We start from the raw sequence: 12,926 nt of genomic DNA on the forward strand, positions 1-12,926 counted from the left end.
TTTTTAGTTTTAATTATTTATATATTCGATGATTTAGTTCCTCGAGATTAATTTTATTTTTATTGAATTAATGTTTAACTGATGCGAATGATCACGTCTTTATTTATTTATTTTTATTTAACTAGCTGCCCGGACAGACTTAGTTCCGTCAAAAGTTAATGGATTTTTATTTATATAGATTTTTTTTGTATTAAAACCTTCCGTGAGCCTTAAGGAACACACAAAAAATAAATTACCCTAATGGTCGAGAAATTCTCGCGTTATTGCTAACATTCATTTTTTATTTATATAGACAACACGTGTATATGGCCCAAAAAGTTCTGTAATTTTTATTCATTGATTTACCGATAATACCGACCAACTCTTAATATGTTGTGAGGTTAAAAAAATAATTACTTAAAGTTCATAATATTTTGGTTGAATTCGTGATAAAGAATACATAAATGTGAGCGTGTTTTTATTTTATTTAATCTTCATTTCAGACCAAACAGTTAGCTCATTTCGTGTGCTCATGCAATCTTAGCCGCAGGATATTGAAGAGGGATTGATATTCATAATGATTGAGACAAGTCATAATGTAATTCCTGTTTGAGTATGTATGCTCGTTCTTGTACTCGTCATGAATAAATACGTATATCACATAAGCTTTTATTTTAAAAGTGAAATCCTTAATGATGATGTGAAAATAAATTCTTGATGTATTATAACATATTAATCAGTTTCTAAAGTTTCAGTTTTCTAGTTTTTTAAATTAAATGTCTTCAGTTTTTAAAAGTTAATAACTGAAAAATAGCAGGATCTGTGTTCAGAATGCTTATATTGAATCCATTTCCGTGCTGTCTGAATTAATAATACACATACATATTACAAGTTTAGGGAGTTGAGAATCATTCTCGCTTTATGAGACCAGTGCAAGACAGACTGTGAAAAAGATAATAAATCAAATATAGGCCACATTACAAGTATTTTGATACTACGATAACGTTGCTACATATGCTAATCGGAACTCAATTTGAATAGTGGGGTCTTTAAAGTAATATAGGGATGTATTTACTTATTTATTTTAATATTTACCAGTTAAGAAATTCATGCATCCTTTTGAGTCCTTATTATTTAAGGGCGTAAACAAAACTTCATGAACAATGGGTTGCCCTATTTCACACGATACCCCTCAGGCCCTAAAGCGACGTGAGATTGGGTTGTCAACGAAGAACAATTTCTTTTACAAAACTCTGACAAAGGATTCATGCGATAATAATAAGTTAAATTATATTTACCAACCAAAGTTAGCGCTGTCAGAAAATATCTGTTAAATTATTGTCATGGTTAATTTTATTAGGTAAATAAATTTCCACTCTATCATTTAAATTATTGCGAGCTTTGCAATGTTGTTTTTGTATAAAACAGATTGTGGCATTATTTTAATTGGGCGTGTTAGCTTATGATAAAGTAATTTTCGAATTATTGTTTTTAATCAATATTAATACAGTCACGAGTTTCGTAATTTTAAATGCAATATCGTCAATTTTGGTAGAAAAATAAAATAATTGAATAATGTACATACATTTGAAATAAATAAAGTTGCAGGCTATGTTGTTTTCAGTCAGATGATATTAAGTTTTTTTTTTATTATTAACTTCTCGTTTTGTACTCGCTCGAGTCCGAAACGGAGTCGTAACTCACTGTACTCTTTTATTTCCATTAACTTCACGTTTCTTTTGTACACTGTTCGTTTCGACAAATTTTGTTATTGCCTAAGTTTGTTTGTTAAAAATTACCTTTTCAATTAATTAGGTCCTGTTTGTAAGTTTCTTAGAAGGTAGCGGACTGAGAACTGCAAAAGTAATTCTTGAAAACTTGAGTACTGTTATTCATTTTTCGATATAATAATATTTTCCGCAGTTTTGTTGGCGTAGAAAATCAAGTGTTCCGGAAACTTTATTAATTCTATATTTCTTATTCTATTTTTATTGTATTTTTTTGATTAAAATTAAAGTTATGATAAATTTACGACAGTAAAGAACCCAGTACTACATTTTAAATTATTGTTCACCAAAAAATATACTTTTGTGGTAAAATGAGACGATCGTGTGATGCACATGACGATTGAAGCTTATGATTAGAATTTTTCGTGCTAATTACGAGTCATCATCATCATAATTCCAGCCTATTGCAGTCCACTGCTGGACATAGGCCTTCAAAAGTTCGCGCCAAAAATGCGTGAACTCATGTGTGTTGCCCATAGTCACCACGCTGGGCAGGCGGGTTGGTGACCGCAGGGCTGGCTTTGTCGCATAATTACGAGTAGTCGTGGGTCGTAACGTCTTTTATGTGTAATCGGTTATACGTAGTTTCGTGGATACGCGTAACTAGTTTCGAAACTGCTTATTTTTCGTAACTAGTTATTTTTGTATACAGTATCAGTACGGGACGGCGACGTTATATTACTTTTGTTTGTATTATGGTTATGAAGTAGTTATATGTTATAACTTGTAACTTAAACGAATGCCGTTACGTACGTTAATATTGATGGATAGTATAATTAAATTAACTTCCCTTCATATTTTATCCAGGCTTACGACTGGCTGCAAAACATGTTATTTAAATTACTTTTTGATTTTTGTATAGACATTATAATCGATGCAGGCGTATTTAGAAGTTCATTTGATTTTATGTACAGTTTTTAATTATTTTTCGAAATACATACATACATAAATATAATTAAAAATACAACAAAAGACCCATACTGTTTTAGTATATACTTCAACACGAGACAATAACATTAATCGTTAATAATTAATCACTCGTCAACTGTCTTAACTTAATGCTAAATAGTAAATTCGAAAATATTTAAAAAGAAACACGACCGAAATTAAAATTTCTTTAAAAAAACTGTGCGTATTAAAATAAACTTAAGCTCATAGTCAATTACGTACAAAATCCCATGAGCATATTCGAAAACAAAAATGCATCTATAGTACTTATAGCCATCTCTTTTTATCCTACGCGTAAGCGTATCTGCGTATTGAAATGATTAATATTAGTAACCTGTTACGTTATTAGGCAAAACGCTTATGCGCCGGTCGTTGTGTCAAGTTTTTGATAAAACTGCGTACGCAAAAAAACTGCGTACGTAAAATAATCGTTACATTCGTATCGGCGAAACTACGTATATGGTTATTGGCTTCGTAACTAGTTACTGAAACCGATTACGTTAAATAACGCCCACCGCTAATTACGAGTATTGATGTGCTATTGATTCATAAAACCTAATCTAAGAATAGTACGACAAGGGATGTCCGTTTTTGAATGTTACTTTAATGATTCACCTTTGCATTAGAACACAACAAAAAGATCCTTATTTTTGGGGATTTTGTGAATTCAAATTACACAGCCCTAAACGTGAGTGTATGAAGTAAGTACGTCTGTGAGTGGAAATCGATAAACTTTCCCATATCGATGATATGCATATTTTCAACTACACTCAAATTATGTATTTATATCAATGGTAACATGTTCAAGTAGGTTCATGTGAAATCTGTAAAATAAGACGAGATTGTTTCAATTTAAGTGTTAAATAATTTAAATTTTTTTTACATTCATTTTGATAGGATTTGAAAAAAAAAAGATTAAGTATAGCCCCTTCATTGAATGAAATTTAACTGAAGCCAAAAAACATATCACGCAACTTGTAGTTGGTATGATTCATTTGGTAATAAAGTCTGCCACGGTCACGAGCCCTTAAAATAAACATAACTAGACGGAGACGGAGCATGGTGCCGTGATTCTCCGGCACAGCTGCGTTTCTTGACTGACGGGTACGTATTACTCTCGCGCTTTCACCCTACCGTGGGCGATCCGGCACGACCACACCATGCTCATTCATAATAAAGCCGATCGTGTTTACTTGAGACAACATAACAAACATCGCGACGCTTTAAAAATAAACACGAATCGATGGGAAGGGGCCAAGATAACGATTGTTTACCTGTCGATGACTGCTCGTTCAAGGTAACGATAAAATAATGAACGCACCACTCCGATGCGGCCGAGTGCAGCTAACTATAGTCGTTACAATCACGGACATATAGAAGAATTTTGATTGATGAACCGGAAGAAATGACACTCGTAAAATCGTGGTGACTTTGAAAGTTATGCAAGAACTCATGACACACGAGTCCTGTACTTTCGGAACTAGACACCGAAGACAATACCGGTCTGTCTCGTCTACTGTCTAACAAAAAGCCGGAATGCCGCTCTCATAGAGGGTCCCCCTTACCTCTGTCGCTCGTACATATCCTGCGAGGGCTACACAAGACAGCCATAGGAATACGCTCAACTGCATCACAATAACTTCGAAAAGCCCGGCTTCACTAATAGGGTTGCACCACACAAAATATCACAGCACAAAACGATTTGCTGTTATGTTATTACACTAGCACCATACACTCGGCCACAACAACAGGAACAGCGACATGCGTCGTCGATCTGAGTTTGTAGTAAACTGAGTGGCGCTTGGCGCTCGCTTCACTACTTCAAAGCGTGCTCCGCAAGAATGCCATTCGGCGCTAACTTCATTGATGTGGATTTTGCCTTCGGTCGGCGCCCGATGTTCAATAAAAATGCTTTTGATGTTCGTGACATACACTTTAGTTTAATTACATTAAATACTGACACCAAAATTATGTGGTGGACACTTACGAATGCATCAGTAATACAATGACTACATAATTAAATACTATACTATACTACTCTTCTAGTAGCAGTTAACAGAAACAACGATATTCTTATTGTAGTTATACAGAAGAGAAAAAAAAACATTACTTTAGAATAATGCTTTTATATCACAAATAAAATGCTGTTTATTATTTTCGTATAGGTATACATATTTTTTTTTATTCACTGTACAAATATAGGTAAATATAAAACTTTTTGTAAAGGTATAGAGCCGTCTTAGAGCAAGGGGCCCTTGGGCACAGTAGCGTAGACAGCTTAACGCCCGAGGCACAATACTTTGATCCCCCCCTCCCGCCGCCATTCGAAAACCATATAATATTATATGTAAAATAAACTCGCAAATAAATAAATAAATATGTTATAAGCTCACTGAATAATATAATCGTCGAGTAGATGTAATAAGTAATCTTCTTCGTTTTCTTACCAAGAATGCCTTGATCTTGAAAGGTGTCTGAAATATACACTATAATTTGTGCTAACATTAAACTTATAGCATAATTATGACATTTAATATTTAATGACGTCATTTTCATTTTTATTCCAAGCAGAGCGCGATGGAGCGCGATGACAATGACCCAAAACTGAAAAAATACACGCACAAAATAAATTGAACGTTAATATTTCGGGTATTTCCCAAATTTTTTGCGTTACCAGTAGTAAAGACGTGCCATTTCTATTGTGAATATATTAATACAGCTTGATTCAGAATATTAGAGTTCATTTTTGGGTGTTTATTGAAGTTTATTGTAGTTGTCCTTAAAAATTAATTTTCATATAAGTAAGGCAGGGTATGAAAAAAATATGAGGAGTAAAATAATGAACAAATGACATCGTTACGTTTTCTAATAACGCCATCTATCGAATCCGAATATGGTATATTTTTGATTCGTTTATTTACTATTTTCTATTAATCTCTTTCTTACGCCGGGTTGCACGAAAGAAAATTAAAATTTAAGTAGAGATTAAACTAATTTAATCACAAGATTTTCATACAATTCTTGCGATTAAATTAGTTTAATCACTACATAAATTTTAATTTCTTTTCGTGCAACTCGGCGTTAGACTAGTAAGCCTATTTAGACTGTCAATCTAAAGGAGTAAACTACCAGTATATAAGTGTATAATCTATGGAGTAAACTCAAGTCGTGCGACGGAGCTGACATTTAAAAAGTATTTAAAGCAGCGACACCCAACAGAAATATTGAGGCAACTTCTGATAAATTGCGCCAGGTCCAACAGATGGCTTTAATATGATGTTTTATCTGAACTGAATACCGGCAAAACTGAAAACTGAAAGAAGTAAATCGTATTTGTACAGACAGTTCACCACCCGAAACCGCTACTCTCCTGGTACTTCAAATATTTTTTTTCACTTTAAAACAATAGTATTGTTGAATGAAAATTACTGTACAATGCAGAATTGTGAGTTCTTTGAAATACTTGTATTTAAAATGCAAATACAAAACACAAAATACTTATTTTATATCTTGTACTTAAATACCTACCTTTTTTTAAAAGTATTTTGTATTTTATTTGAAATCGTTTTTGAGATGTGTTTTATATTTGTCAAATATAAAATACTTTTTTTTACGCAACAGTAAAAAAGTATTTTCAAAATACAACACCTGCCTCCCTAGTTCGGGATCAGTGGAACGATTATTTTCATATATAGGTATGATAATGTGTCCACACAGACGCAACATGTCTGATGCTCTTTATGAAGAGATTCTAATGTTAAAACCTTTAATAAACGAAGAACATATTAATTTTATCAGAATGTATTGTATTTGAACAAAGTATTTTGAAAATACCTATTCTGCATTTAGTATTTAAATACAAAAAGCAAAAGTATTTTGTTTTTTGCATTTGAAATAGTAAATTACTTTTTGAAGTACTTTTTAAAAGTATTTTGTACATCTCTGGTACAATGGTACTATAGCGACATTCCTCAGACACCCCAAAGTAAAATCCTTATTATTACGTTCTTTTGAATCAAATTGAAAAAAAAAATCGTAAAAATAAATGTGGTGCCCAGAATCCTATTTTTTATTATTTGTTATTACAATGTCAATTGTAATACATATCAGGATACCTTTTTAAACTTTCAAACATGTGATAGAACAACAAATGGAAATATAAACCAATTTGAAGCTTTAGCGATTTTGTACAGGATACAATCAAATATATCATCGAAATCACTGTTTTTCACTGTACTTTAATTATTCCCCAAATCTTAAAAGTCTGAAATAGTTTATGATAAGGAAAAAAAAACAATATGTAATCCCTTTAAAATATATTTGATGTCTCAAGGCTAGTAACTAAAATAAAAGCGATAAAATCGACATCTTAAACATTAACTTTGAAATCTTATATTTTATTAACACTTTCATTACAAGAAAATCTTGGAGCTACTTTGAAAAATTAAGCAACAAAAGTTCATTTGTTGTTCATTTCAGCCATTTGCTCCTTGTGACGTCTGATGGCATCTTCGTGACGCTTGATTTGCTCTTGATGGAAGGCAATTTCCTTGTCCAAGTGCCCTTTAATGTTGGCTAACTGCTCCTTTTGCTGAAAACAAAATTTAAAAGATAAATATGATAAATGAATTTGAAATTTTATTAATTATGAAATATATATTAATTATGAAAATTAATATAGATAACTGCTATTACGTTAGACTCGCAGAAACATATACACTAAATAATGAAATAACCTGTTGGTTTTTAAATAATAATTATCGAAATTAAGTAAAATAATTTAAAAAGTAAAATTTTACCACACTATTCTATTTACCATTTATTACAAACCTAAGAGGAAGTTTTGATAAAAATGTTTTTAAAATATCAATCAACTCTCATATTATCGTTGTTTGTAGTCATCTAATAGCTAATGCTTATCTCATAATCTATACTATATAGTATATCTATAAAGTATTAAATTTAAAGCTGAAGTTTGTTTGTTTGTATAATCGCGCTATCTCAGGAACTACTGGCTCAAATAGAAAAAATCTTTTTGTGTTGGATAGACCATTTACCTAGGAATGCTACTACCTGTTGTTTTCATCAAATCAACGTGCGTGATACCGCGGCATAGCTAGTTTACTATAACTGAACAGGAGCTACTGCATCCTGTGTACCATGTTTTGACATAGTTTATGAAAGACTACCAAAAACCCACCCCATACTCTATTCCCAAGCAGAAGTTTTTCTGTATTAGGATAAAAGTACCTTCTTGTAGAAATATTCATCTTCTCTAACCGCTTCCATCTTGCCGAAAGCACCACCAGCTTCACGTATGGCACCGCCACCGCCACCTCCCTTTCCAGCTCCAGAGCCTGGTTCACCAGAATACATCCTAAATAAAACAAAAAAATATATATTAAACTATAATACTATATTAGTGGTGACAGATTTACAAACTTACTGCCAGTAGGCTATTCAATTGTTGGCACCCCTAGTGACCTCTGAAACATAATACCCTAAAAGAGTTGTGGTCAAAGCCATCTAAAAAACGGCCAAATGGTAGTCACAATTATTTCGGCTGACCTTTTTAATACTTTGGGTGACCTTTTTTACTAGTTATCCTGTTGCAAAAATTTTGTAAGCATGCTCATTCATTTGCTAGATCTATATGATAATCATATGTTTTAATCTGTGTTTCAATATGAAATTTAGGCAAAATTTGCTACCCCCTAAAATTTTCCACTATAGGCTCCAACCTATTCAGCCTACTAGTAAATCCACCACTGTACATTAGCTACTAAAAAAGTCACTGCTGGTAAACATATTTTCCTGACAAAAAAAAAATTGAAAATTAATTTGCCATGCAGCAACACCTCAGGCTTAATGGAGATACCCCTCTTGAGACAAATTTTCATTTCAATATTTTCACAATTATTATAATTATAATATAATTATGAAAGTTACAGAATGTACAATACTTGTATTCTTCCAAAGACTATTATTAAATTTTTACCTTACCAAAAAAAAGTTAATTGTATAATTCATTTACAAGAATCATATTGCTAGCATGCCTATTGAGGTAAGGCACAGTAGGATACTGACCTGTCCAGGGAAGCATCTCAACCTTACAAAAGATCACAAGTAAATAACACTTTTTTCAAGTAATGCTGTGCTGATGTGGTAAGGTATACTATACCTAGCTACCTTACCACACGAGCTTCTAGGGAGGGTCGGCAACGCGTTTGCGATGGTTTTGTTGTTTCAAGCGTCTATAGACTACAGTAATAGCTTATCATCATGTGGGCCGTACAATTGTTTACTGACATGTTGTAAAGAAAAATATGACTAAAGATTTTTCAAACAAAAACTGGTTCTTTCATTAATCAAAAATGGGATAGCTGCCATGGTTTTTATTTTCATTTTGCAAAGCTCTATATTTCGACATTAACTGTGAATGTGAATGTCTTGTTCTCGTGAATAACTGTTTTTGAATAGTTTTAGTAATAGATGTAGCCATGTTAATCTAAAATCTTATATAGTTCTTTAACCACCTTTAAGGTTAGAGTAACACTTGGCTCCGGTGCAGCGCAGTCCCTCCGCGCCTCTGGCTTAAAAAATAACACTAGGGGTAGGGCAGACCAAGACCACTTGGAAAGTGGGGTGCTCCAATTCAGTTTTGGGTATTTTTTCGAATTTCTATACCTATATTCTAGCACGCAATGTTACTAATTTTATTAGAATATTATGTCTGACGCGTTATTTTGTTTAAAAGTGTCTATTTGTCAGACGTTAAAGGTCAGTTCGTAACGTATTTTGATCTTGCAGTAAAGATCGTTTTTACGTAAATTTGTTCGAAAATAACGCGTGATAGTCGCAGTACGGAGCATGAGTACACTTACCGCAGCACCGGAATTAATGTAGTCAGAAATAACAAAAATTTAACCTCCCAAAAAAAATCTACCTGTAATGTACACACTAGCCGGTAATTTACCTATTAACTCTTTGTTATTGTACCTGATTAAAAACTATTATCTAGTAAGCTTAGCAAAATGTCAAATATCCTAAAACGAAGAGCAAAGCAATAAAAATAGCAATAACCTCATCGATAAATTATAATGTCACATAGCAAGTTCGAATAAACAATTCTGGATACTATGTTAATATTTTTAATGACAAAAATATAAAAATGTATTTTTAACTACTTGTTGGGTTAGGATTGCGTAACGTGCAACCGGCATTAAAAATCTCACCTAATATTGCAAATTGCACGCAATACGGGCGTTCTTGTCCTGGCGATATAACTCATAATTACTTATAATAAAATATCGTCAGTAACTAAAAATATAATTTTATAAAGATTATTCGCGAATAACTTGCTTCAAAAATGACAATTAACCATAGACATAACCTTTACTTCTTATCAAAGTTATAGCTATAGATTCTAATCTAATAATCTATAATCAAAGTAATTCAAAGGGAAATTTTATTTTTAATTTTTGTTTGTAATGATAGTGTTAAAAAAATTAAACAAAAGTAAAACAGCCTCAAGAATGTTAATTCGTATCAAGTAAATAATATTATAGTTAGTTTTAGCAGATGTCGTTGTAAGCGTTACAAGTGGCCCTTTGTGTAACAATGAAGTATGCTAAATTGCCAATAGATGGCAGTTGCAGTAGCATTGTAGCATTAAAAAGATATATTAATTAAATTATTAATAATAATAGTAAGTAACCAATTTAGCTACAAAAATAATAAGCATATTTATTATTTTTGTCTGTGAAGATACAAAAACGATAATTATGAGAATTTTCCTTGCAGACATAAAAAGTACATGATTAGGCTTTATTTGATATTATTTTCTGTTCTACATTCACATACCTACATAGAGACTAGAGTCTTTTACGACACTATAATATTTTAGAGGTATTTAAAAAAAGTACTTACTCCATTTCCTGCTTTTTTATCCACAGGAAATGTTTAAGTTTTTGTTCTGCTATAATTTTATTTAATTCTGCTGTTTCTCTCATAGCTCTTACAATTTGACGTTCTTCTTTTAATGATTCCATCTTTATTTGTTTTTCTGTTGCTTTTAGCCTGGTAACAAAAATTATTTTAAATTAAAAAATAATTATAATACCTTAAATTATAATATTATAAAAAATACATACTTTAGAAATTCTTGAAGTTCTCTATGGAAAGGAAATGAGCTTAAAACATTATCTTCAAAGCACGAGTTTTTTGTGGTATCGAAGGAAGACTCCTTTTTATTTGTATCATCAAGTGTTTCATTATCAATATTTATTACGTCTGTATGTTCCGAAGTAGATGATCTGGAAGATTCTATGGGAGTTGTTTTATTAGTTTTCTCATTAGAATTTTCGGGAGATATTGTGTTAATACCGCTACAACTGGGTTGGTTCAAATCTCTGAAAATGTATTTATTTATTTTATTAAGGAATATTTCATTAAGGTACTCTAACGACTTATTCACTAATAACAACATATAATACAAATACAGAGTAAACATTTTATGGTAAATTTGTAAAATAAAAGAAGTACACAGTACTTATGCTGTAAATTATTAAGTAGTTGATTTTAGTTACTAAGAAATATTTAACTTATAGAAGGGAGATCCTGTTAACAAGTGCGGTTCAAAAAAATACTATTGATAAATGGTGTAAAAATAAAAATAACAAATAATAATAAAAAGATAGAAGACATAAGAAAAAATGCAGACTAACTGATGGAATAACGGTAACTATGTGATTGTTAAGAGATAAAAATGGAACGTTTCACTTACTCGTCAATGTTTTCGCTCTTAATTACGATATCAGTGCTTATAATAGGCTCGTTTTCATTTTTAACATTGTCGTTTTTAATTAAGTCTAAAATGTTACACACTTCCAAAGATTGTTTTGTGTATTGTTGAAACGCTGCGCCGTTAAGAGTAATTTCTTCGCGGGCTATACGTTTCATATTCTGCCATTGCGTTTTAACTTTTTTTATAGAGAAACCCGAAAATTTAGTACCAAACTTAGCAATCAATTGCCTCAATATTTCATTCCACACCACGTCTTTTTCTTCTGAATGGTTGGGACCATTATTGTTCTTAGTAACAACTATTTTTTTGTGATCCTTTATTAATTCCAGCAAAAATTGCTTCTCTTCGAGTGACCAGTTGGGTGTCCTCGATCTTCTGTTGGTTATTTTACCCATGGTTCGCGATGCTTCGTTTGGATCGTGTTTAATTTTTTGCAACGTTTTATTACAAACGATGCACTCAACGTCCAATATTACCGTGTCCAACATTTAAAAACAAAATGCAACGGGAAAAAATTGAATAGCTTTGACAAGTTTTGCTAATTGCGAGTCGACTGTTTAAAAACTTATTTTATAATGAGGTCCGAATGAGCCATAATAAAATAAATGAATAAAATGATTTTCCATGCGGCAACGGAATTACAGCTTTAATTTTTTTTTGTTTTTTCTTTTAAACGTAGCAGCAAATGTCACTTACATTCTGGTTACTGTAATTATTATTATTTTTTATTTTATATTAGAATGTCTGTACGAAACACAATTTAAAAAATGTGAAATATTGATTATTTATTATTTTGTTTTTGTAAGTTTTAAGGTTGACTGGTAGATAATACTGTATAGCATTAAGTCCGCCTTTGGGAGATGATAATTTAACTTGCATAGTAAAGTTTAATTAAAATATTAAGTTGCGCTCATCAATCCGCCTGCCCAGCGTGGGGGCTATGGGCAAAACACATGAGCTCACGCCACTTTGGCGCGACAGTGGACTGCGATAGGCTGAAGTGATGATGTATAAAGTTTAAAGAAAAATATTTATAAATATATATAATACTAGCTTTTACCCGCGGCTTCGCTCGCATAGATTTTTTTTTATAAAAAGTGTCCTATGTTAGTTCTAATATCTCCAAAAATATGTGTACAAAGTTTCATGATGATCGTTCATCGGTTACCTAAATAGTTTTCGCGTAATGACTCAATGGTCTCAGAAAAGCACGAATAATTTCGCCAATATCACATAGAGTATGATATCTATGCACGTATGAAATCAATGGTCGAGACTCGAGATTATAACCTCAAGGGGACACGAAAAAAATGGTTTATAATATGAGTTTTAAAGTCGCCTGCCTGTTCCCAGTTCGATTTCGTTAGAAGAAACTATTCGTAATGTGTGATTTTGCTCGCAAACGA

The 12,926-nt window shown here is 32.0% G+C and overlaps 1 protein-coding gene across 1 annotated transcript; it reads right to left on the reverse strand.

The window, feature by feature from the left end:
- Positions 1-7,015: 7,015 nt before the first annotated feature.
- Positions 7,016-11,915, reverse strand: LOC123655750. Its single transcript, XM_045591531.1, has 5 exons — positions 11,500-11,915; positions 10,868-11,125; positions 10,644-10,793; positions 7,965-8,091; positions 7,016-7,305 (listed from the first exon to the last, which is right to left on the reverse strand). The coding sequence occupies exons 1-5, from the start codon at positions 11,913-11,915 to the stop codon at positions 7,174-7,176; spliced, it is 1,083 nt and encodes a 360-aa protein (XP_045447487.1). The 3' UTR covers positions 7,016-7,173.
- Positions 11,916-12,926: the final 1,011 nt, after the last annotated feature.

The sequence above is a fragment of the Melitaea cinxia genome, chromosome 1 (assembly GCF_905220565.1).
Source record: "Melitaea cinxia chromosome 1, ilMelCinx1.1, whole genome shotgun sequence".
Taxonomy (NCBI): Eukaryota; Metazoa; Arthropoda; class Insecta; order Lepidoptera; family Nymphalidae; genus Melitaea; species Melitaea cinxia.

Bases quoted from the DNA above. Each gene is read 5' to 3' on its own strand.
- LOC123655750 (XM_045591531.1), bottom strand. From the start codon at position 11,915: ATGGGTAAAATAACCAACAGAAGATCGAGGACACCCAACTGGTCACTC. The intron at 11,126-11,499 runs GTAAGTGAAACG...ATACATTTTCAG, and splicing joins AAGAGCGAAAACATTGACGA to AGATTTGAACCAACCCAGTT. The intron at 7,306-7,964 runs GTACTTTTATCC...TTTTGTTTTCAG, and splicing joins ATGAATATTTCTACAAGAAG to CAAAAGGAGCAGTTAGCCAA.